This window comes from Notamacropus eugenii, chromosome 4 (genome assembly GCF_028372415.1).
Source record: "Notamacropus eugenii isolate mMacEug1 chromosome 4, mMacEug1.pri_v2, whole genome shotgun sequence".
Classification (NCBI taxonomy): domain Eukaryota; kingdom Metazoa; phylum Chordata; class Mammalia; order Diprotodontia; family Macropodidae; genus Notamacropus; species Notamacropus eugenii.
The window spans coordinates 8,208,496-8,232,233 of NC_092875.1; the positions used below are offsets into that span (position 1 = coordinate 8,208,496).

At 53.6% G+C, this 23,738-nt stretch overlaps 2 protein-coding genes across 5 annotated transcripts in view; both read left to right on the top strand.

Moving 5' to 3' along the window:
* The first annotated feature begins 1,754 nt into the window (after window positions 1–1,754).
* Window positions 1,755–13,323, top strand: SLC7A4 (solute carrier family 7 member 4). Of its 3 annotated transcripts, XM_072599679.1 has the most exons (6): window positions 1,831–1,854; window positions 7,169–7,252; window positions 7,332–8,383; window positions 9,271–9,917; window positions 11,599–11,707; window positions 12,734–13,323. In XM_072599679.1, the coding sequence occupies exons 3-6, from the start codon at window positions 7,402–7,404 to the stop codon at window positions 12,931–12,933; spliced, it is 1,938 nt and encodes a 645-aa protein (XP_072455780.1). In that variant the 5' UTR covers window positions 1,831–1,854; window positions 7,169–7,252; window positions 7,332–7,401; the 3' UTR covers window positions 12,934–13,323. The 3 variants fall into 3 exon arrangements, with proteins under 3 accessions (XP_072455779.1, XP_072455778.1, XP_072455780.1); XM_072599678.1 differs by lacking the exon at window positions 7,169–7,252 and having other exon boundaries at window positions 1,755–1,854; XM_072599677.1 differs by having other exon boundaries at window positions 1,828–1,854; window positions 7,169–8,383.
* Window positions 13,324–14,482: 1,159 nt separating this feature from the next.
* The window catches only part of PPIL2 (peptidylprolyl isomerase like 2), a 32,314-nt gene continuing 23,058 nt past the window's right edge, over window positions 14,483–23,738 (top strand). The window contains exons 1-7 of one of the 2 annotated variants that reach the window (XM_072599680.1): window positions 14,483–16,288; window positions 16,375–16,424; window positions 17,156–17,201; window positions 18,187–18,249; window positions 18,585–18,636; window positions 22,808–22,859; window positions 23,541–23,632. In XM_072599680.1, coding sequence (XP_072455781.1) covers window positions 16,062–16,288; window positions 16,375–16,424; window positions 17,156–17,201; window positions 18,187–18,249; window positions 18,585–18,636; window positions 22,808–22,859; window positions 23,541–23,632 — 582 coding nt within the window. In that variant the 5' untranslated portion in view covers window positions 14,483–16,061. The remainder of the gene's footprint in view (window positions 16,289–16,374; window positions 16,425–17,155; window positions 17,202–18,186; window positions 18,250–18,584; window positions 18,637–22,807; window positions 22,860–23,540; window positions 23,633–23,738) is intronic. The other variant, XM_072599681.1, reaches the window with a different exon arrangement.

The following is a 23,738-nucleotide window of genomic DNA, read 5'->3' on the forward strand; positions in this document are numbered from 1 at the left end:
AGAGAGTGTGAATATTTGGGGTGGATATCTCAAATTTGTGCATTCTGCGTTTGCTTTGTGCTGTCTCAATTCTACTTTGCTCAAAGAGCACGGCACCCGTTCTGAGGTGGGCATGCCGTGCTGAACGATTCGGTGCCAGTGTCTCCCATGTTGCACAGTCCAATCCAAAGTTCTTGAGAGAGACCTTGTATCGTTTGTAATTTCTATTGAGGCAGTGACCAAAGGATTGCGGTGCCCTCTGGCTCTAAAAAATGACAAATGCTCTGAGGGTGAGGTTTTACTTTGGGGTTTAACTTCTTGGTCAGAAGGTTTGAGTCAGATGAGGACTCTGGAAAGCCGCTAAGGATCCCCTCCCCTTGCCCCCTGCCCAGCTTTGAGAACCCAGATGTCCTGCTTCCCTCTCTGGTAACTATGGTCAGACAATTGGGGTTCAGTTGTCTGTTGAATTCAGGCAGAGGAAGCCATGTCTGTTGATCTTTTGATTTCTCTGTATTTTCTTTGCAATTCAGGGGGCTGACTCCTTGACCTCCATGAGTGATATATGTACTTGATAAAAGTGATTGTTAATCCCTTGAAAGCTGCTTTCCTTTCATGAATGCAGAGCCAAGAACTGTGATAGCAGGTGCCCCTGTGTATGCTGGGGAGCTTACTGATACAATGTTTCCTTCAAGTGGGCAGTTGTGAGCAGGAGGATGTGAGGAAGGTCTCCCAGGGGCCACAGAAGAAGGTCACAGTGGCATTGATGTGCATACAACATTAAGGATTGACTTTGGGAAGCCCCTGGTATATTTTCTAACTTGAAGATTCCCTGTCCCTGTCCCCACCCCTCATCCTGGGGGGGACCATAAAATTCCCTGTCCCCACCCCTCATCCTGGGGAATGGGGATTTCCTTATCTTGTGTTATACATAGTCCTTACCCTGCCTCTTTGTCTTGCAAGACTTACCCTAGATCTCCAAACCCTCATAAGAAAACCCTAAAATCATCCTGTGTAAGTCTGATTCTTTTCCTATCTCACTGCCTTTGTTTAGCTCCTGGCTAAATCTCAGGCCCACTGCTTTTGTGTCAATAAACCTCCCAGTGCCTACAGAGAAGGTCTAAGTGAATTCATTCACCTTTTGAACTAGCTTTGTCCTATCTCTCTTTAATAGTATTAGCACCGGAACATTGTAGCGAGGCTGGTGGAGGGAAGGTAAGTGGGGCAAAGAGGGGATGGGAACAGGAAAGGGGCAGTGAGAGGTCAGGGTTGGCATGAAGGGGATCACTGGGGGGTCAGTTGAAAGGAATTTGTGAAAGATGAGTGGGATTAGGGTCTGTATAGAGGGACTGGTGGGGAGGGTGAGGATCTGTAGACAGAGGCCAGTGAGGAATTAGGGTCAGGATGGAGGCACCAGTTGGGGATTAAGGATCAGTAGAGATGGGTCTGTGGGGAGTGTGAAGGTTAAGGATGAGTATGGAGGAGCCAGTTGGGGGATAACTGTCAGTATGGAGGAACTAATGGGGGGAGGTCAGTACAAAGGGGAGGTATGGGAGGTATGGGAGGGCAAGTGGGAATGGGAGTCAGTAGGAAGGGGGGGTCAGTGGGAATGAGGGCCGATAGTTATGGCGGGGTGGTCAGTAGATGAGTCAGTGGGGGGGGGGTCAGAGATAGACCATCGGTGAGGTGGGGTCAGTTCGGAGGACCCTCCCCCCTCCTCACTCGCATCGGAACCACACGTGGGTGCTGCGAGGCGTTCCTCTCTGCCTCCCCCGCCCCTGTCCTGGATGGGCGGACCTGTCCTGGAGGTGGGGCGGGGCTGAGCAGTCTAGGGCGGGTCTAGAGCCCAGAGAAGCCGCGCCGCCGCCGAGGCTGCAGGTGGGTCTCTACCTCCGCTGCATCCCATTCCTTCCCCGCTCCCCGTCCCAACTTGTGGACTACCTGCTTACAGCTCCCCCGTCTCAACCCTCCACCCCGCTCTGATCTGGGGGGCCAGAGTAGGAAATATCTGGGATCGTGGACAGCCGGGACAGACCCTAAGACTGGGGATGGAGAGGAGGCCTGGGGGCTGATAGAGCAGGTCTGGGACCCGCTGGGTACCTGGGGGCAGGACTGGGCCGAGCCGGGCCGTTTGGGGCAGTCTGGCAGCTCCGGAGCTGGCTGTGGTGCTGAGCGACCCGGGGCCGCTGTACATCCGACAGCAGCGTGGCCATAGCGGTGGCTGGCTTGGTTTGGGGTCCCCGGGTGGGCGGGTCCCTCCCCAGCAGCACCGGAGAATCTGACCTGAGCCTTCAGGGCGGGTGGGGGGCGATCTGGAAAAATTGAAGGACTTGTCCTCCCCCCTTTCTCAAACCCTATCCTTATTCCCTGTCCCCCCTCCCCCCCGCCCCATACACACACCTGGCCAAAGGAGCAGCCTTGATCTCGGACCATGCCCAGTGACTCTCTAACCTGCAGTTTCCCAGCTGGGAGCGAGGGGAACCCTCTTTTCAAGAGACTGGATGGGAAAAGGAATGTCCCTCCTGGGTCCTTTTGCCCCCAGGCCCTGGCCTGCCGGCCTGTCTGCCAACCTGACTCCATTTTGATCTCCGGGAGAAAAGCTATCTCGGCTGCTTCCTTTTCTATCCGCCGCTGCCCTCCAATCCCACCTGCTCCAGTTCGGCTTTCCTTTCTCTATCATGCCGCTCCCCTGCACTCCCCAAATTGCTAAACTTAGCCTAATCTGACAGTGATGGGGTGAGGGAGGAGGACGCAGCCCCCAAAGGCTGCTTTGTGTCGGCTCCTGCCTCTGTCTCTCCCAGTGGATGTGTGGGAGACGGAAGGAGACTGGGGGCCTGAGGCCTGAATTGTAGATGAGCAGAGCCTGAACCGGGCCAAAAGAGGGGGTGGGGAGAGTGAGGAGAGGAGAGGGAAAGATGCGAAGAGGTGTGGGAGGCACTATTAACCCTGTGGGGGACAGGAGCTGGAAGACGTGCTGGGCAGAAGTAAGGGACCATGTCCAGGGGAGAGATGGGAATGGCCAGACAAGAGCTTGGAGGGTGAAGGGGAGAGATGAAGGGGGCAGAAAAGTGGCAGCTGGATAAGGAAAGAATAGGGACAGGTGGGAGGCTGGAGGTGAGGCCAAGGGGAGGAGAGGGAGAGTTGGGGGATGGGCAGGGATGAGCCTTTGGTGGGGAGGAGACAAGGATGGGATGGAGGGGAAAACCGAGGAATAGGGAGAGGGGGGTGGTATGTGGGCAGGGGTAGATGGCTGTCCCTACAGGGACTTGGCCTGCTGTCAGAAAGCACAGATGGCAGCTGCTACAAGCTCCTGGGAGACGCCCCTGCCCGCCAGCAGTGGCAGAGGTAGAGAGGCTGTGAGCTGGGGCTCCCCCTGATTCCTTGGAGAAGGGGGAGGCTCTAGCTTCTGACTCCCCAGTCCTGCCTGGAGTTGGTGACACACCGTGAAGTCTCAGGTTTCTGAACTGTTCCTTAGCTCCTGGTCAAGGGAGAAAGCCTCCCAGAGGGCCAGTTCTTCCTCCAGCCCCACCCAGTAGAAAGGTGTCCCTGCCTGATCCCTCTCCAACTGCCAGTGGAAAGAAATCCAACCTGCTTCCCTGGCTCCCACTAGTGGAGAGTTACAGTCTGGTCCCTCCCCAGGAAGGAGAGAGACAGAGACAGAAAAAGAGAGAGACAAGAGACTGAGAGAGAGGAAAGAGAGATCCAGCTTTCCCTGCCCTCAAGGGAGAAATTTGGCCCTGGGTGTAGACAGAAACCAGGCAGGCTGGTGAAACCAGATGGGGCAGCTGGATGTAGTGAGGGGCTTTGTGTTAGTCCACATGTGCCTGGGAAGCAGAGATGGGGCTGCAGAATACACTGGGTGGTAGGCTACCTGTGTGGACTAGGCCCTGGGCTCCAATCCCATCCTCACACCTTTCCTTCCTCTCAGCTCTCCCCCTCCCACTCCAGTCTGTAGTGGTATCCAGAAGCTTCTCTGGGCCCTTCCTGTAGCTCAGATCTGCTCTGGCTTAGGAGGGGAAGCGGAGGAGGATGCACTTTAGTCCTGGCTTGGAAAATAAATACCCCAATCAATCATTCAATTAGCAACAAACATTCACTGTGCACCAGGCACTGAGGATATGAATGCAAAGAATGAATATATATACCACACATTCATCCTTCATGCAATATACAGTAATTCATATATAAACCTCTTGCAAATACACACACCTGTGTTTTCTATGTGTGTCTGAGTATGGATATGTATGTGTGTAAATGCTGGTCAGACTGGTGAGTTCAGTTCAGTTTCTCAGCTGTGTCTGACTCTTCGTGACTCTCAGGCTTTTCTTGGCAGAAATCCTGGAGGGGTTTGCCGCTTCTTTTTCTAGCTCATTTGACTGATGAGGAAACAGGTAAACCAACCGGGTGGAGTGACTTGCCCAGGGTCACCTAGCTCATGTTTGAGACCAGATTTGAACTCAGGTCCTCCTGACTCCAGGGCTGTATCTGTTGTACCCCACACACATACATATGCTCCTGTGTGTGCCTGTATGATTATATGTGGGATAGGTCTAAAGCTAGGAAGTGGAGAGCAATGCTATCCCCAGGGATGGCATGAGTAGCTAGGGGCAGCAGGAAGGGCTACATGTAGAGGTGCCTGAGCTGCTTCTTGAAGGAAGACAGGGACTCTTTGAGGTGGAGATGAGAAGAAACTGTGTGCCAGGCATGGGGAACAGCCTGTGCAAAGGCAGGGAGATGGGAAACAGAGTCTTGTGTAAAGAACAAAGGCCAGTTTGGCTGGCCTGCTGAATGTGGGAAGGTGGGGGATCTTCAGGGAGGCTCACAGGTAGGGGGCAGCTAGCACTGATATTTGATTCTAGAGGCAATAGGGAGTCACTGGGATTTACAGGGCAGAATAATGTGGTTGGGTCGGCACTTAAGGAAAAACACTTGGCCACCAGGGCTGGTCATAGAACAGTGTGGGGGACAGTTGTGGGGGCACAGTTAGGAGGCCATTGTGATCGTTGAGGCTAGCGGGGATAAGGGATTTTTAGTCAGGCTCTGGCTGTGTGAGGAGAGAGAAGGGATGGTATGGGAGAGATGTTGTGGAGGGTGTGGCCACTGACTGGATCCTTGGGGTAAGGGACACAGGGGAGCTAACTAGAGTGTCTAGCTCACACACCTGGGGACTGAATGGTGGGTCATATCTTTGACAGATACTGTGAAATTTGGGAGAGGGGAGGGTTTGGCAGGAAAGAGAATGACTGTTTTGGACAACTTTGAGATGGGTTCTGGACCTCCAGTCTGAAATGCCAAGTAGGAAGCTAGGCATGAAGTCTCTGATGTTCAGAGGAGAGACTGGGGCTGGATATAGGATTCAGCTATGGAGAGATTGTTGGCAACTTGGGAGAGCAGCCAGAGTGCAAAGGGCTGGGGAATGGGTTGCTAGAGATGGCTATTCCAAGGAGTTTGTCTAAGGAGGGGGAGGGATATGGGACTGCAGCTGGGGAGAAGGCTCCAGTTCTGCCAAGCACTTTACAAAGAGTATCTCACAACAACCCTATGAGGTAGGTGCTATTATTATTTTCATTTTACAGATGGAGAAACTGAGGCAGACAGAGGTTAAGTGACCTGCCCAGAGTCACCCTACTAATAGTGTCTGAGGTTGGACTTGAATTCGTGTCTTCCTGACTTCAGGCCCAGAGCCCTATGTATCTGGCCACCAAGCTGCTACTCTATTGATAATTGTCTGTCTGTCTGTCTGCCTGCCTGTCTATTTTCTCTGTATGTGCGTGTCTATTTGTCTGTCTATGTCTGTCTGTCTATGACTATTTCCTGTATGTGTGTATTATATATAGATATATGTATAGATGTTTACATCTATTTATTTACCATTTTAATCTATATCTATAATTGTCTCCATCTATTTATACCTCTCTATCTAGTCTAGAGCTATCTGTCTCCTCCCCTCCCCCTTCCTCCCTCCTCTTCCTTTCCTTTCTCCCCCTCCCTCTCCCCTATCTCTCTCTCTCCTCTCTCCTTCACCCTCCCTTTCTCCCTCCCTTCTCTCTCCCTCTCCCCCTTTCCCTCTCCCTCCCTCCCTTTTTCGCTCTCCCTCCCTCTCTCTTCTCTGTCTCCCTCTCTACCCCTCCCTGTTCTCTCCCCCTCCCTTCTCTTTCTCCCTTCCTCCCCATCTTTCTTCCCCCTTCCTTTCTTTCTCTTCCCCTTCCTCTCTCCTTCTCTCCCTCCTCTTCCCCCTCTCTCTCCCTCCCTCTCTCCCTATCCTGTAGAACAGGGATTGTCCTCACTCTGCTTGGCCCCACAGGCTAGCAGTGAACCACAGTGGGGACAGAAACAAGTTTCATCCCAATAGATTTTACAAGTCAAAGGCGAGCCCATGATAAGGTTCACAGAGGAAGTCCATGGTGGGCCTCACAAGAGGGAATTACCCTGGAGAAGTGAGGTAAAGCTGCCATCCGAGGAACATCTGACCAAATTGAGAAGTAGGCCTCAGGTAGTGGAGGCCAGGGTTCACCAACCAATGGCCATTCCATAAGCTCCACCAACATCCCTCCTTGTGGGATTACAAGAACCCTGTGGATGGTGGGCCCCACTCTGTCACCACCATTATCACTCTTACTGCCGTGGTGAGTGGGCAGCCAGGGATGGCTTTGGGGTCTGCAGCCTTAGAGGACTGGCACCTCCTGATCCACTAGGATGCAGATTCATAGAAGTATTGACTTGGGATGAAAAACTTTCCAACAGTCAGAAGTGTCCAAGAGAGGACTGGGCTGTTAGGGGTAGTGTGAACTCCCCATCACTAGAAGAGTTCAAGAGAGGACTGACTGAATGAATGATCCTTTATCTGCCATGTTGTAGAATGGTTTCCTCTTCTGGAGAAGGGAGGTGAGATGATCTCTGAGGCTCCTACCAATGCCGAAATTCTGGGGAAGGATGGAATGGGATTGAGCTAGCCTAGGGACAAGAAAGGGGCTAGCCTGGGGCTGAGGCTTGGGGATAGTGCCTGGAATAGGGCTAGCCTAGGGATGGAATCAGAGTTCAAAGGAGGGAGGAGACTGGGATTTCCCACCCTTCCCCAGGGTTAAAACCTTCCTTGAGATTACCTCACCTTTACAATACTTGTCTCTTGGATGTTGCTAATTGTTTGAATTATTATTAATGGTTATTAACCACTTTCTCCTTACATTCCTAGCACTTACCATGGTGCCTGGTGAACAGTAAGCCTTAATAAATATCTGTGGACTCACTGACCGACCGACCGACTGACTGACAAGGGGTAAGGATAGGGGTTGAATGGCGAGTGGGCAGGGCCCGCATCTGGAGCTCAGATGCTTTGTTTTTCCTGCCCCGACCAGACAGGTGCAGGCTCTGTGCCCCTCCTCCATCTTCTTGCCCAGGACCTTGGACCCAGCCCGCTCCCCAAGCATGGCGTGGGGGTTGCCAAGTGCCGCCAGCCTGGCTCGTCTCTGCAAGAAGCTCAACCGGCTGAAGCCATTGGAAGATACCATGATGGAGACATCCCTGAGGCGCTGCCTGTCCACGCTGGACCTAGCACTGCTGGGCATCGGTGGCATGGTAGGCTCGGGCCTCTATGTGCTCACGGGCACGGTGGCTAAAGAAATGGCAGGCCCAGCAGTGATCATCTCCTTTGCTGTGGCTGCTGTGGCCTCGCTGCTGGCAGCCCTGTGTTACGCAGAGTTTGGGGCTCGCGTGCCACGCACAGGCTCAGCCTACATGTTCACTTACGTGTCCATGGGTGAGCTCTGGGCCTTCCTCATTGGCTGGAACGTACTGCTGGAGTACATGATTGGGGGTGCTGCCGTGGCCCGAGCCTGGAGTGGCTACCTTGATTCCATCTTCAGTCACCATATCCGGAACTTTACAGAAACTCACGTGGGTGTATGGCAGGTGCCTTTCCTTGCCCGCTACCCAGACTTCCTGGCCGCAGGCATCCTGCTGATCGCTGCCGCCTTTGTTTCCTGCGGGGCCCGCGTCTCCTCCTGGCTCAACCACATCTTCTCTGCCCTTAGCCTGGGCGTCATCATCTTCATTGTCATCCTGGGCTTTGTGTTGGCCCAGCCCAAGAACTGGAGCACTCAGGAAGGCGGCTTTGCCCCTTTTGGCTTCTCTGGAATCCTGGCAGGCACGGCTACGTGCTTCTATGCCTTTGTGGGCTTTGATGTCATCGCTGCCTCCAGTGAAGAGGCCAGGAACCCCAAGCGGGCAGTGCCCATGGCCATTGCCATCTCCCTGAGCCTGGTGGCCGGTGCCTACATCCTGGTGTCCATGGTCCTGACTCTGATGATGCCCTGGCACAGTCTGGACCCTGAGTCAGCTCTGGCTGATGCCTTCTATCGGCGTGGCTATGGCTGGGCTGGCTTCGTTGTGGCTGTGGGATCCATCTGTGGTGAGTGGGAGGAGGGTGGAGGGATGCCACCCAGCCCTGGGTCTTGGGCCCAACCAGCATCCTTATTCTCATGGGGTTCACACGTAGAGTTCCCTCAGCTCTGCCCTGGACCACTAAGACCTGTCTAAGGCTCCAGTGAGTCTCACTAGCCTTGTCATGTTTTTTTTTTTCCCAATGAGGTTCACCCCTCTGTCCTCCCCTGGTCAGGTGGGATTAGTCTTGGCCTGGTCAGGCCTTCTAGGGTGGTCTGACTGTAGGGCCAAGTAAGGGATGATCCATGCCACAATAATCACCAGATGGACGACTTGAAATGTAAAAGGTCAAGTCACCAAAGAGGCTGCCAAGGGGCACATCTGATAGAGACCTGGGTCTGGGGTCAGGAAAATCTGAGTTCCTGTCTCAGACCCTTGCTAGCTATGTGGCCCTGGGCAAGTCACTTAATGTCTCTGGGCTTCAGTTGCCTCATCTGCCAAAAAGAATAATAATAGTGCCCATCTCCCCTGGTCATTGTGAGGATTAAGGGAGATAACATGTGCAAAGCATCTTGGAAGACTCAAAGCTTTAGAGAAATGTTAAGTTTGTTGATGATTATAAAAAATCAGAGATAGCTTTCACAACTATGAATTAACCAAAGAAGAAAGATTTTAAAGCTTGAAATAGACAATTTCAATTACACAAAAGCAAAGAGGCTTTTATATGAGTAAAGTCAATATGGCTACAATGCCCTTAGTGGTCAGGTGGGGATTAGAGCTGCAGTAGCTCTGCAGGGACCCACCTTATGGAGCCAGCCAAGCTCCCTGCTCCAGCCCGGCTGGGTTTGCCTTGACTTCCCCCTCCTGTTCTCCACTCCCATTCTGAGCTCACCTGCTTCTGGGCCTCTCCCACAGCCATGAACACTGTTCTGCTCAGCAATCTCTTCTCCCTGCCAAGAATCGTCTACGCCATGGCTGCTGATGGACTCTTCTTCCAGGTGTTTGCCCACGTGCACCCCAAGACCCAGGTGCCAGTAGTGGCCATCGTTGTGTTTGGAAGCCTCATGGCAGTACTGGCCCTGATCCTAGACCTGGAGGCCCTGGTCCAGTTTTTATCTATTGGGACACTGCTGGCCTACACCTTTGTGGCAGCTAGCATCATCATCCTTCGCTTCCAGACAGTCCCAGCCCCTAGCTCACCACCAGCCTTATCCAGCCCAGGCCCCCCCTCCAAACAGTATGAGTCCTTCTCTGACAGGCTGCAGCTGGTAGGGGCCACCCAGCCTGAGGCCCCCAAGCCGGGTCAGCTCAAGCTAGCCTGGCGGCCCTACCTGCCCTTTCTGAGCACCCACTGTGGCTCAGGGGCTTCTGTGATCTGGGCCCTGGGGGGCCTCATGGTGTCTGCCATTGGGTTCAGCTGTGTGCTTATCTTTGGGGATGCCCCCCTGCACCTGCCCCAGTGGTGCTCCACCTTCCTGCTGGTCCTCTTCAGTCTGGCCTTCCTATTCAGCCTCCTTCTCCTTGGTGCCCATCAGCAGCAGCCAAGCCAGGATACTTTCCAGGTAACTTTCCTCCTCCAACTTCCTCAGCCCTTTTGCCCTCCCTTCCAATTTTTCTCCTCCCAAGAATCATAGTCCTTGCCCTCAAAGAACTTCCATTCTAATAGGGGGAGCAACATGTCAATAACTAGATACCTATATGGTGGTTTGAAGGCAATCTGAAACGGGAAAGGTATTGGCAGCTAGGGACCCTGGGGAAGGCCTGCTGCAGAAGGTGGGATTTTAGATGAGTCTTCACTAGGTGTGAAAGTCAGTCAGTCAGAAGATAATCTTTTCTTAAGCCCTAATGTACTAGGCATTGGTGCTAAGTGCTGGGTATACAGAAAAAGACAAAAACAAAGTTCTGGCCAGCTCTCAAGGAGCTTACAGTCTAATGGGGGAGACGACTCAGTACCAACCAGATATTTGCTGGATGAACTAAAGATAATCACAGAGGGAAGGCTCCAGCATAAAAAGGGTTGGGGAAGGCTTCCTGTAGAAGATGAGATTTTAGCTGGGACTTAAAGGACATCAGGGAGGTCAATAGTCAGCAAAAGAGGGAGCATGTCTCAGGCATGTGGGTGGCTACAGAGAATGCCCAGAGCAGACAGATAGAGGGTCTTGTTTGTGGAACAGCTGGGAGGCCTGTGTTACCAGAGCAAAGAGAACATGTTGGGGGGGAATAAGGTAAAAGACCGGAAACATGGGAAGGCATCAAAGCCATGGTGAGTAGGGGTGACATGCTTGGACCTGCACTTTAGGAAAATGACTTTCGTAACTGAGTGGAGGGTGGATTGGAACGGGAGAGACTCAAGGCAGGCAGACCTCCCCTTCCCCACACCCATCCCTAATAGCTATTGCTACAGTCCTGGTGTGATGTGATGAGGGTCTGCTCCAAGGTTGGGGAAGTGTCAGAGGAGAGAAGGAGGTTATATGCAAGAGATGTTGCAAAGGTGGAATGGACATCAGATGCTGTACAGTTGAAACTGATCAGAGATGTTGCAATGGTGAAATGAACAAGAGATGCTGCAGAGGTGAAATTGACAGGCCTTTAAACCAGCTTGAATGTATGTGGGGGGGTTCAAGCTAGTGAGGGATCCAGGATGACCCCTGGTTTAAGAGCCTGAGGGATTGGGAGGAGGACTTGACTGCAAAGGTTTTTCATTCTTTCATTCCAAAGGAGCACTCACACATTTATGCACAATGTCTAACACATAGTATGCACTGAATATCTACTTGTTGGCTGACTAAATGACTACCTCAGCACATATACTGACTCCTCCACCTGGGTGCAAATCCTTCCCACACTCACCTCTGGGACCCCTAGAATCCCCTTTAGGACACACTTGCCCACTCCCACACCGACCAAGTCCCCTCTTGGCACCTGGGGTTCTTAGCTTAGCTGCTCGAGCTTCTATTTGACTGTATATTTCTAAACAAAATTGATTTCAGAGCCAATGATGATTCTCCTCATTCTTGGTGGAGGTTGGAAGGGTTGAGATGGAAGAAGAGAGGGAATAAGGAGCCAGTGTAGATGAAGGAGAGAGATTTTGGTTATGCTCACAACCCTGGTACTGTTGTGACCACACCTGAGCCTCTGGGAGGGGGGTGAGCTGAGCAGATCACACCCCTACCTGCCCAGTTCCCCTCTCCCACTCTTTCCCCACTACTCTGTGCTTCAACCTTGCCCTCCACTGTCTCCTAGATCCCTTGGGTGCCTCTGATTCCAGCCCTGAGCATCCTTCTGAATATCTGTCTCATGATGAAATTGAGCTATATGACCTGGCTGCGTTTTGCTATCTGGTTACTGGCAGGTGAGTGTCCAAGTGAGCTCTGGCTTCTCATTCTCAGGGGCTGATAGGGTCTCTCCAGGGCTGGGAACCACTGTCATCTCCACACACCACTGCCTTTCAATGCAGCAGACATCTACCGAGGGCCAGGTGCTTTGTGAACCCTGGAGATCAATGTCCCCTGCTCTCAAGGGGCTTCTAGTTTATATTCTGTTCCTGCCCTGAGGAGGGGACTTTATCCCTTTCAAATAAACTATGACCATTTTACCATCTGATTGGGGCTCGCTTTGAGGGCTCAGGTTGGGGAGGAGGAGACAGCTGAGAGTGGAAGCTTTCTGTGCCTCTTCTCAGTCTATCTTGTCTGGTCTGGCTGGACTCTCCCTTCCTGACCCCAGGCTCCTAAGCAGAATCAGAAGTCCCCGGTTCCCTGGGACCTTAAAGGAGAGAGAATCTAAACCTGGGCAGGGGAATGTGACCAGGTTGTTTGTGGCAGTCTGGCAACCTCTTCTCACAATAATGTTTTTAAATGCACAAAATAAAATACACAGGATTACAAAGGAAACACAATTTTAAAATAGTTGTCAAAATATTTTTTAAAAAGAGTTCTTAATCCCAGGTTAAGGATCTGGGTCTTAACCCAGCATCCCTGACTAGGAAGAGGTCATGTGACCCCTGTAGGAAGACCAGAAGTCGTGGGGATCTTGTGATGTCTGGGGCAGCCCCGTTCTCATTTGGACACTTTCACCGTTAGATAATGTCTCAATATATGAAGCCCTGTGACTCCTTTACCAATGGGAAGGTTCTACTTTCTAGAACTAAACAGAACAGACTGAACACCTCTTTCTGAACAGCTCCGTCAGGTTGTTGTACACTGTGGTATTTCTGTTTGATGTCAGGAAAAGCTTACGATTAGAATGGGCTGCCTTAAATGGTAGCTTCCTATGCCTACAGATGTTTTGGCAGAGGCTGGGTAACCTCTTGTATGCTTTCCTCTCAGATGGGCACAGGCCTCCTGGGCAGCCTAACCTTTCTTTCCCCTAACCCCCACAGGGCTTGGCGTCTACTTTGGCTATGGAATCAGACACAGCAAGGAGAATGTGAAGGACGCTCAGGGTTCAGGCAGCACCCGATATGTGGTATTCCCCAGTGGAAGCCTTGAGGAGACTGTGGAAACAGTGCAGCCCCCTGGCCAAGCCAGCTCAGGACCTCCTCCCAGCGCTGACAGTCCTAGCCCGGGGAGCAGCGGCTGATGCCCAGCAAACTGTTCAGAAGGGTCCTCACTACCAGGGGCTGGCAGGCCTGGCTTCTCCTCCCCCACCCCTTATGGCTCTCTTCCAGCACCCTTGGAGCCTCCCTCTGAGGAGGAAGGAAGCATATTGTGAGAGCAATCTCCCCCACCCACCTTCCCTGCCTTCCTCCTGTTGGCCTGACCCTGAGGCCCCTACAACCAGCCACTCTGGAAGTGGCCCATAGATGTCTGTCTGGGGGTGGGGCATGGGGGCAGAGGGCTGGGGGAAGCACCCATGGGGAGCCCTTGCTTCTAGTGAGTCATGTCCAAGGGCCCGGAGGGTTAGGAGAAGTTTGGAGAGCTTGGAGGCATCTGGAAAGAGTGATGACTGATTATAAGCAATTATACATTTTTTCTTTGCTGGTGCTGTGTATGCCATTGAGACAGCTGGTACGGTGAAGAATGTTAATACCGATACCAACAACCCACACAGAACTTTCTGTCTTTGTTCTCAACAGAGGGGGCGGTGGGGCCCAGGAAAGGGAAGAGCCAGCTCTGATGGGGACGGATCTGCTCATGGTTTGTCTCCAAGGACCTGGGGTCTCTCTCCCCAGCTATCTTGAGGGGTGATCTAAGCAGTCTCTCCTCAGTCCATCCATGAATAAGCACCTACTGTGCCAGGTACCCTGTCTCAGTCACGGCACACCCAGCGATGAAACGTGGTCTGTTTGCTTCTGAGGGAGCCGATCTCTCCCTTTGCTGTGGGGATGAGTCAGAAGGGCTCCCTCCATGTGGCTGGGCTCAGGGCTCCCACGGGCCTTCACACCCTTCGGAGCTAGGGACACCTGGGCTCCCTGAGCAGCATAGCCCACAGTCAGTCAATGAGGCAGATTGGAAAGGGCCTTCTTTGTGCCCAGTCCTGGACTAAGCACCTGGATCCTGAGAAAGGCCAAAAAAAACCCAGTCCCTGCCCTCAAGGGACCCATATTCTAATGGGGTGGACTTAGATAACTAGGGTGTGCAAGCTATATACAGAGTATTGTATGCGGTATCCATGCATGGGTATGGCCCTGGATCAGGAAGGCTTGGTACAGAAGGCAGAAGAGGTGGGTCAGCACCTCGTTCGAGTTATCAAGTTTCACCTCTGGTAAGCCTCAGTTTCCTCCTCTGAAATGGGTTAACGATCCTCTCCATCCTTCCTTTTCTGGGTTGTAGATAGTGGGGAGGCCTGGGCCTCTAGGCCTGCTTCTCAGATTCCATCTCTGACCTTTCTGCTGACCGTGGGCTTCACGTCTCTGTAGAGCTGCCTGGTGGATGTTTTGTGCGGGATATCGAGCCTTAAACATAACTCGTCTTCCTGCCCAAACCCTCTCCTCTTCCTAACAGTCTTAGTGCAGTCGAGAGCCTCCAGGCTCCGAGCCCAGGTGTCAGCCTCAGCACCTCACTTCCCCTCATCCTCTGCAGCCAATCAGAAGCCGAGTTCGCAATGTTTCTGGTACACGCCCCCTTCTCTCCGAAGCTGCCCCGCCCTGATGCAAGCCCACATCCCCTCCTGCCAGTGCCAGCTGCTGGGCTCTCCCCACTCCAGTGTACCCCACTCAGCTGTCAAACTGATCTTCCTAAGGCAGGCCTGACCATGTCACCCTCCCCCACTCAATCATCCCTAGAGACTCCCTCTCCTCTCCAGGGTGGAACAGAAGACTCCGCTTATACCCCTGCATCCGCTCCCTGGCTCCTGAGGCTTCCTTCAAGTCCAGAGTAAAAGCTCACCTGGCAGAAGAAACCCTTCCCAATTCCCTTCTACTGACCATTTCTAATTCATACGTATTTTTATGTCGCTTTACACATAGCAAGCTTGCATGTTGTGTGTGTGAGAGAGAGAGGGAGGGATGGGGAACCAATTACACACACACAAAGATGGTGAAGAGTGCGTTTAGACTCCGGGCTGTCCAGGGCACGAGCTAAAGAACATTCTGTCCTCTCCTACCCCACGCTCTCAAGGAGGCACACGTTGCAGGGAGGTGACTTCCCATTTCTGGAGCCCCTGACTCCCGTCCCTCCTCCCATAACAGACCACCTTTGCCTCCATTAATGCTCCCAGAGTTAAGAACTGTCCTCTCCTGCCCCAGTTAAGGTGCCCTTTCTTTTGGGACTCCTTGAGGCACTAGCTTATTCTCTGGCTCCAGAATTCCGACCTTTGCATCCAGAATGAGCCAAACATCGGGGAAGGGGAAGGGAAGGAAGCTTTACAGGGATCCCTGGGGGTCCCTGACAATAAGGAGGCATCACCGCAGTCCCGGAAGTAGTACTAGCCTTTCTTACAAACTAAGGTTCAGCCACAGATCCAGACTGGCCCATGACCCTGACCCCAGATTTATCACCATAGGGGAAAGGCTGGGTTGCACCTTCGCCTCCCTGAACCTCAAAGTTCTCATCTGTAAATTAAGGCAGCAGCTCTCAAAGTGTAGCCTGGGGGTCCCTGAGACCCTTTCTGGGATTCTTCCAAAACTATTTTCTTACAACACCAAGCTGTTTTCGTTTCTGTTATGGCCGATGATCAACATATACAACCCACGTAAAACCTTGCCCCAGGAGGTGTGGCTCTAACTGTGAGGCCCAGGGCGCAGCCGGAGGGATGGTGCCTGAGTGGCCTCCCAGACCGTAAGGCGGAGGGGTGACGTCATCCGTCCTCCTCCCTTTCCTTTGTGCTGGAGCTCATCCACTGCTTGGGGCTCCCACCTGCGTCCTCAGCCCTCCTTGGCCTTTCCCCTGCAGGGCCGCTTAATGTGGTTGTTTAATTGAATCTGATGGATCCTGCTGCCTGGGAACTAACGGGGGGCTGGTGTGGATTAAAGGGTTTCCCTCTCTGGACCTCAGAACCCTCATTTATCAAACAAGGGGGCTGGAGATGAGGACCTGCGTTCGAATGCCTGCATTTGCCACCTAGAACCTGCGCGTCCTTGGACAAACGTGCCTCAGCTTCCCCATCTGTAAAACGAGGGGGTTGTACGAGATGGGTCCCTATGAGCTCCAAGGTCCTTTCCTGGGCGAATCTCCAGATCGCGGGGGCGATTTTCGGGGGTCCCACGGCCCTCTGTCATTTTAGGGTACTCTCCATACGGGACCTCGCCTCGCTGACTTTCCCCGCACATGCTCCGTGACGGCGGGCCCCCGCCCCACCCGCGGGACTACATTTCCCGGCACACCACAGACTTCCGGAAGACTCACCGGAAGTTCCGGAGGCACCCCGGAAGTGGGCTGCGCGGGCGGCCCGCCGGCTGTCTGGGAGGGCCTGAGCTCGGGGGCGCCCGGGTGGCAGACCCCGGCCCCGACCCCGCCGCCGCCATGGGGAAGCGGCAGCACCAGAAGGATAAGATGTGAGGGCCGGCGCTCCGCGGGGGGCGGGGGGCGGGGGGCGGGGCCGCCCTCCGCGGCGTGGCGTGACGCTCGCCTCCCTTTTCAGGTACATCACCTGCGCCGAGTACACGCACTTCTACGGGGGCAAGAAGCCGGGTGAGTACCCGCCGCCGGCCCGACCCCGGGGACCCCGGGCGGGGGGAGCATCTTCTCACCGTTGTCTCAATCGTGTTCCTCGAGCGCCCCCCCCAGCTCTGCCTTGTTTAGCCCCCGCGACGCCTCATCTCCCGCCTCTGCGCCTTTGCACGGCTGCCCCCGTTGCCTGGGGTGCTTCTCCTTACAGCTGCCCCAGAATCCCCCTCCTCTCTCTGCAGAAAGTCTGTCCTGGCCCCCCGGCTGCCGCCCCCCCCCCAAACGGGCCTTATAGACCTACCCCTTGTCTCCTGAAGAAGCGTCCGCGCTTGGAGGGCAGGGAGCGTTCCGCTCCTGGCACACAGTTGGTGCTTAATAAGTGCTCGCTGGGGGGCCCACGAGGAGGAAGGGGCTGCAGCAGGACGTGAAAGTGGGTGCCCAGGACGGCGCAGGGCACGGCCAGGGCTCCAGGGAGGCCCTTGGACTCGGGCTCCTTCCGGCCTGGGTGGCAGGGCCTTGGCGTTACAAGGGTCCGGGGGCGTCCAGGGTGACCCCTGGAATGCTGGGGCTGGCTGGTGAGCAGCCTGAAGCCGAGGTGGGGCCTGGGCCAGGGTTCCGAGAGAGCGGGGCCGGGAGATGGGCGCTGCTGCCCCTCCTCCGCCAGGGCACTGGAATTGGGGGTGCCCGTAGGAGCCCCCTGGCGGCCTTGCTTCCAGAGCCAGCTGTGACGCCGGCCCCCGCTTCGTTTCACACAGATCTCCCACAGGCGAACTTCCGGCGCCTGCCGTTTGACCACTGCAGGTAAGAGCTTCCCTGCCCCCCGTGGGCTGTTGGATGAGCCCGTGTGAGCGGCTTTTGGCTCCAGGCCACTCCACGGAGGACCGTGGTCCCAGCCACCGACACTCGGGGGTTCAGGCTGGCCCTCGGGGGCTCAGAGGCTGCGGGGAGGGAGGGAGGGTGGTAACACGGCGAATGGCACTCACTGAGAAAGCCCTGGCTCTGTGGCAGGCGCTGGGCTGAATGCTGGGGACACAGGCACAAGGGAGCCCTTCCCTGCCCTCTGGCAGCTCTCCTCTTCATGGGGGGCCAGGGAGACCCCTCCGGGCTGCTGAGAGGAATGGGAGGCATCTCTGGCAGCAAGGGTGGCAGGGATCTCCTTAGACTTCCTGGAACAAGAGGTGGAAGGTCATGAAAAAATAAAGGGAGAGAGCTGGGCTGGGGTCGTGTAATCGAGGGCCTCAAATGCGAAGCTGAGCTGGTAACGGGGTGCTGCTGAAGGGTTCTGAGTGGAGGAGCCCCGGGAAGAGAGCTGAGCCTTGGGAAGGTCTCGTCACGTCTGCAGGATATGGGGGACAAAGATCATTGGGGCAGAGACAGCAGTGGAGGGAAGAGGTCAGGAGGACCCAGAGCCAGTGGAGATAGGGTCAGAGAGGCCTCTCACTCTCCTGTTTACAGATGGGGAAACTGAGGCCTGGGGAAGTTTTGTGCCCTGTCCAAGGTTACAGAGGCAGTAAGCGTCAAAGGCAGAATTTGAAGCCAGGTCCCATGATTCCCCAGCTCAGGCTGTGACCATTGTGCCAGGCTGGCCCCCTACTTGACTGCTGATTGGATGGACAGGGTGAGAGGAGAGGGAGCCTGGGGCTGGTCCCAGGCGTGCAGTGATGGCATCGGAAATGCAGAGGGGAAGCAGGCATGGATGCCATGCTCTACCCCAGGCTGACTGCCAGCTGTTGGAGGAGCTGCTGGCTCGCCCCTTGACTGACTGAAATGTGTTTATGTGTCCCAGCCTGTCTCTGCAGCCGTTTGAGTACCCTGTGTGCACCCCTGATGGAGTCGTCTTTGACTTACTGTGAGTGTTTGCCATCTTGAGAACCTTGGTAAGGCCAGTCACAGAGGCCTCTGGTGTGGTAGCAGCCACAGCTCAGCTTCGATTTGGCCCCTGGAGGTTCCTGGGAGCTTCAGGCTCCTCAGCCCCAGTGGCGGCTGCTCCTGTCTCCTTGGGGTTCCTTCAGTGGAGCGCCAGTCCACTGGCCTGGGGAAAATGGGGACCGTGCTGAGGGTGAGAGGCCGAGACCAGAGAGAGGGCTCTGGGGCCCTGCTTTCTCAGCTAGAGAGACAAGACTGAGGGATGGACCCAAGACCAGCCTCAGTGAAGGGGGTTTCTTTTTCCTTGTGTCTCTTCAGAAATATTGTGCCTTGGATAAAGAAGTATGGGACCCACCCCAGCAGTGGAGAGGTAGGTGGGTGCCCATGATGTTGGTGCTGACCTTGGGCGGGGCCTGCCAGCAAGGAGACCCTCGCTGCCCCTTGGCTTGATTATATCTGTTTTGAGGCTTGCTGGGGCCAGCTGATGGGCCCAGGATGGGACTGGGCTGTGACTTGAGGCTTTCTCCTGGTTCCCCTCCTCCTGAACCCCTCCAGCTTGTCCCTCACCAGGCTGGGGCCAAAGCATCTGGGTCCTGGGGCCCCACCAGTCTTCTATTTTTGCATTTATGGACTCTGCTATCTGCTGCCCAACCCACTTGCCCCCTCCTCAAAGAGCCCAAGGCCTTAAAGAAGTAAAGAAGAAAGTGTTCTTCTCCTCCCCGCCCCACCAAATGGTTAGACCAGGGGCAAGCCCCTTGGCCCTGCTGCTTGCTCCCTCTGGGACCCAGATAAGTCATACGATTCGAGTCCATTGGGTCAGCTAGCAGGAACCTCAGAGGCCACTGAATCAGCTACACAGCTGATGGGTGATGGGCCCAAGGTCACACACGGAGTCATTAGCATAGATGAGGTTCAAAGCCATATTCACTGACTCTAGTCCAGGCCACTTTCCACTGTACCCCACTGCCATCTCCGACCTCAGCGTTCCTGTCAGTAGGATAGGATGGGATGCTCTCTAAGATCACTTCCAGCTTGGCCATTCTGTGATCCTTTGAATCACCCATATGAAGAGAACAGTGTTTAGGCACCACATGGGCAGGCTGGTCTTTGAACTGTACAGTAGGGAGGTGTTCCAGGCACAGAATGGGGGTCACCACAGGCTTTGCGTCATCGAACTCCTGACGTCCGTCCTGCTGACCCTCGTTGGAGGCCTGACTGAGCATGGTGTGTGTTACTTCCAGCTTCCTCTCCCTGACACTTCCATTTTTGACGTAGCTGGAGAAGAATTAATTACAAGAAGTGACTTTAATTACTAAACAGAAGCCTCAGGGGAAATTAGTCCCTTCAAAAACCATGAGTGTTTCTTTAGCTTCTGGGGAATTAAAACATTTTGAAACTAAAATGGTCTTCTGGGTAGAGAAAGCTTTGGGGGTGGAAATGACCCTGGGTGTGGAGTTTGAACCCAATCTCTCTATAGACTATGTCCCCAGGAGGTCTCTTTAAGGCTCTGTAAAATGAGGGCCTTCCCAGCACTAATGCAGCCTCCTAGACCTTCAGCTAGAAGGTCCTGAAAGATGGGCTGGGCCAGTCTGGGCCACATGGACAGATGAGAAAATTGAGGCCAACTTGTGAGTCTGGGGCAGAGCCAAGATCAGAGCCCAGGACTGCAGACGAGAAGAGATCTGGAGGCTGCCAGACTAGGCCCCTTCTTTTGAGAAATGAGGAAATTGAGGCATAGGGAGACCAATAGCAAGCAAGCCTGTGAACCTGAGGCTGCTTGGCCCCAGGCTTGCCAGAGCCGGGGAGCCCCCAGCCATCATTTTTAATCATCTTGAAAAGGCCTAAACATGGAAGCTGGATGGAATCAGTGACCTGTGAATGGATGAACTGCCAGGCTTAAGCCCCATAATGGTGCCTGTCACTGGCTCCCTCCTTGATGTGGGCAGGCCCTTCGAGGGTGCAGGTTGCAGCTTACCCATGACCTCTTGTCTGTGCTGTCCTAGCTCCTTCTGGGCAGTCGAGGCTCAGTCCTGCTGTGGGATCACCCTGCCTTCTCCATTCATGCTTGTGGACAATAGCCCCACACTGCCGCCCATTCAGTGACTAGTACAGGGACTGTGGAGTTGCTGCCCCAGGAAGATTTTCTTACCTACTGTTCAATTATCCGGGTGGCATGATCTGTGCACATGCAGTGAGAGACTAGGAGGAGTCGTAATTTCCTCCTTCATGGTCTTTGGGGGCTTGTAAAGCCCTCTGCATGATCTCATGGCACCTCACAGTGCCCCTGGGAAAGCTTGTTTGCATCGGTCGTTGTCCTTTTTGGATAGATGAAATCGAGGCGAAATTCCTTGACCTGTAGTGGCTGCTTAGTGTCGGGTGGGGGGATTTGAATTCAGGTCCTTCCCAGCGCTAGACCCAGCTCTTTCCCATCTTTGGAATCAGAAGCACCTGCTGTGTGCCCAATACTGTACTAAGCCCTAGGGAGGAAAAGAAAGGCAAAACCAGCTCCTCCCCTTAAGGAGCTCCTGGTCAGGTGAAGAAGACAGCGGATCTGTGTAGAAGTATTTACACAATCTGTGAACAGAATGTCAGGTTTTTTCAGGATGAGCACTAGCAGCTGGAGGGCAGGGGGATCAGAAAAGGTTTTCTGCACGTGGTGTTTGAGCTGGACCTTGGAGGGGTCCAGGGCCCCCAAGAGACAGGGAGGAGAAGGGAGAGGGGCCAGCGGGTCTAGGGGCACAAAAGGCAGAATGTGGCCTGCCCATGGTGGGGGCCGGGAAGGTGAGTGAAGCCTGGGAAGGGGGAGAAGGTGAATTGCTTGGGTTGAACTGAGTGGGAGGAAGCAGGGGCGAGATAAGACCTACACTTTAGGAAGGTCACTTAGGGATTTTAAAAAATTGTTCAATTGACAAGCATTTATTTTTTCTCTCTCCCATTTCCTTTGGGAGGTCGGGCGGAGGGGAAACCAGACCAGAATTATCATCCTTCTAATAGATAGGACTAGTCAGGCCAGACACATACTGGCAATGTTGGCCCCGTCCAGGCACAAGGGCTTCGTCTTCCCAGTGATGGAGTGGTCATCTCTCCCTCTGCCAGGAGAGGGTAGTGCCCTCTGCCCAACCAGGTAGGCTGGTGTGACTGAGCTGGAAAACCCTATGGGAAAGGCTGGCAGGAACTTTGTTCTTAACCACAATTCAGTGGCCGCTGTTAAAAGAGTGGCCTACTTTGACTTGGTGGGTGTCCACGCCGTGGTGGAGCAGAAATGGGTTCCCCCTGGCAGCTCCCCTTCCCTATTGCCGCCAGCGTTGATTAAGCAGGCAGCTTGGGGCAGTGGGGTTAGAGCCCACTGCCTGGAGTCAGGAAGACCTGGAAGTCAGGAGGGAGCAAATCCAGCCTCAGGCACTTCTTAGCTGTGTGACCCAGGGCAAGTCATTTTACCTCTGCCTCAATGTCTTCATCTGTAAAGTAGAGTTAAGAGTGGTATTGGTAGCTACTATTAGTTTTGGATACTATATGCAATGTTGGTTGTTGTCCATCTTCGAAGAGGACCAGAATGACATCACCCTGATAAAGTGTGTCTGACTGTGGCTGATCAGACCAATACGAGCTCAGAATGCTCTACCACAGGTTGGGCACAGATAGTCCATGTGAACATATGGGGTGGATACCCCAGATTTGCACATCCTACATTTCCTTTGTGCTGTCTCAATTCTGCTTTGCTCATAGAGCACAGCACCCTTTCTGATGTGGGCACACCTGTGCCAGTGTCTCCCATGTTGCACAGTCAAATACAAAGTTCTTGGAGAGACCTTGAGAGTGTCCTTGTATCACTTCTTCTGACCACCATGATCGCTTGCCCCATGTGAGTTCTCCATAAAATAGTCTTTTTGGCAAGTGCACATTTTGCATTTGAACAACGTGGACAGCCCATCAGAGTTGGGCTCTCTGAAGCACGGTTTGAACGCTTGGCAGTTCAGCTTGAGCAAGGACCTCAGTGCCTGGTGCCTTATCCTGCCAGGGGATCCTCAGAATCTTCAAATGTATACCATGTACTCTACTATATGCTGTATGTGTACCATGCTACACATGTGGTGTACCACGTACTGCACATGTAACAATTATATGTAGCTGTGAGGATCGAATGAGATAATGATTGTAAAATGCTTAACACAGTGTTGGGCATGTTGTAGGGACTTAATTTTTTTCTTTTGAGCACCTAACTCCTCTCTGTCAGGCATCCACAGAATGCTGGAGCATCAACACAAAGTGAAACAGTTCATTGGGGACAGTATGTATAGGAATAATCCCATTCCAGGTTTCCACTAAGTACCCAGAAAATCGACCTGCTCGAAGGAGCGCATCCTGGGGGGCCCAAGGGGGCACAGCCTTTGTAAAGGCTTGGAGGTGGGAGGTGAAGATTTAATGGAGCATACCTGAAAGTGATTGTAGGCTTGTAGCTGAATCATGTTTTTAATAAAAATTGGATAGAATTTGAAATTCATTAACTTCTTTCATTCCAATACCTTTGTTTGGTCTTTCAGAAGCTGGATGCCAAATCTCTGATCAAACTGAACTTCACAAAGAATAATGAAGGTGGGTGGCCAGCTTTCTGGGTCGTTCCGCTAGCCTGGTTAAGGATCCTCTTGGCTCTAGGCACAGGAGCCGTGAAGGGGAAGGAGGCGTGGTCCCTGACCTGGAGGAGAGAGATCATGGCTGGCACTTAGGATGGTTGAGATTAGGATAAACCTCAGGTGGCTCCAAAAACTGTACTTGACGTCTGGGAAGAAACGACACAGAGGGACTGTTTCATAGAAGAGTGGGCCTGGAATAAAGGGGGATTTTTATAGGAGAAAATGGGAGTGGGCAGGCCACTAAGCCTGGGGAACAGCATGAGCAAGGGCAAGGAGGTGGGAGATTTGAGATGGGAAGTAGGCCCATCGTGATGAGGTAGGTAAATCAGGTGGGAGCCATGTCTGGGGCCTCAGAGGTCAGGTGAAGGAGCTGGTACTTTTTTCCAGTGGGCATCAGGAGCCTTTGAAATGTTTGGAGTGATTGTTTGGATCTATCCCATAGGAAGAACTTCATGGTGTAAAGGGGGTGGGGGCACAGAGACTAGAGGCAGGGAGGCCTGTTGGACAGACATCTAAGGGAGGAGATGAGGCTTGACTTGGACAGCATCCTCAGCCCCAGACGGAGGCAGCCAGGCCCCCTTTACATACATTCTATTAGAGACTACGGGGTGGCTGGACCTATTAACACGTGAACTCTTTCTAGGTAAATACCACTGCCCAGTGCTGTTCACTGTCTTCACCAACAACTCCCACATTGTGGCAATCAAGTCAACTGGCAACGTGTATGCTTATGAGGTGGGTTTTCTGCCCTGGAATGTGCCTTTCCTTGGCTTAGACTCAGACTGACTACAGGATCTGTCCTTGGAGGCAGCTGGTGGCCCAGTGAGCAGAGTGTGGGGCC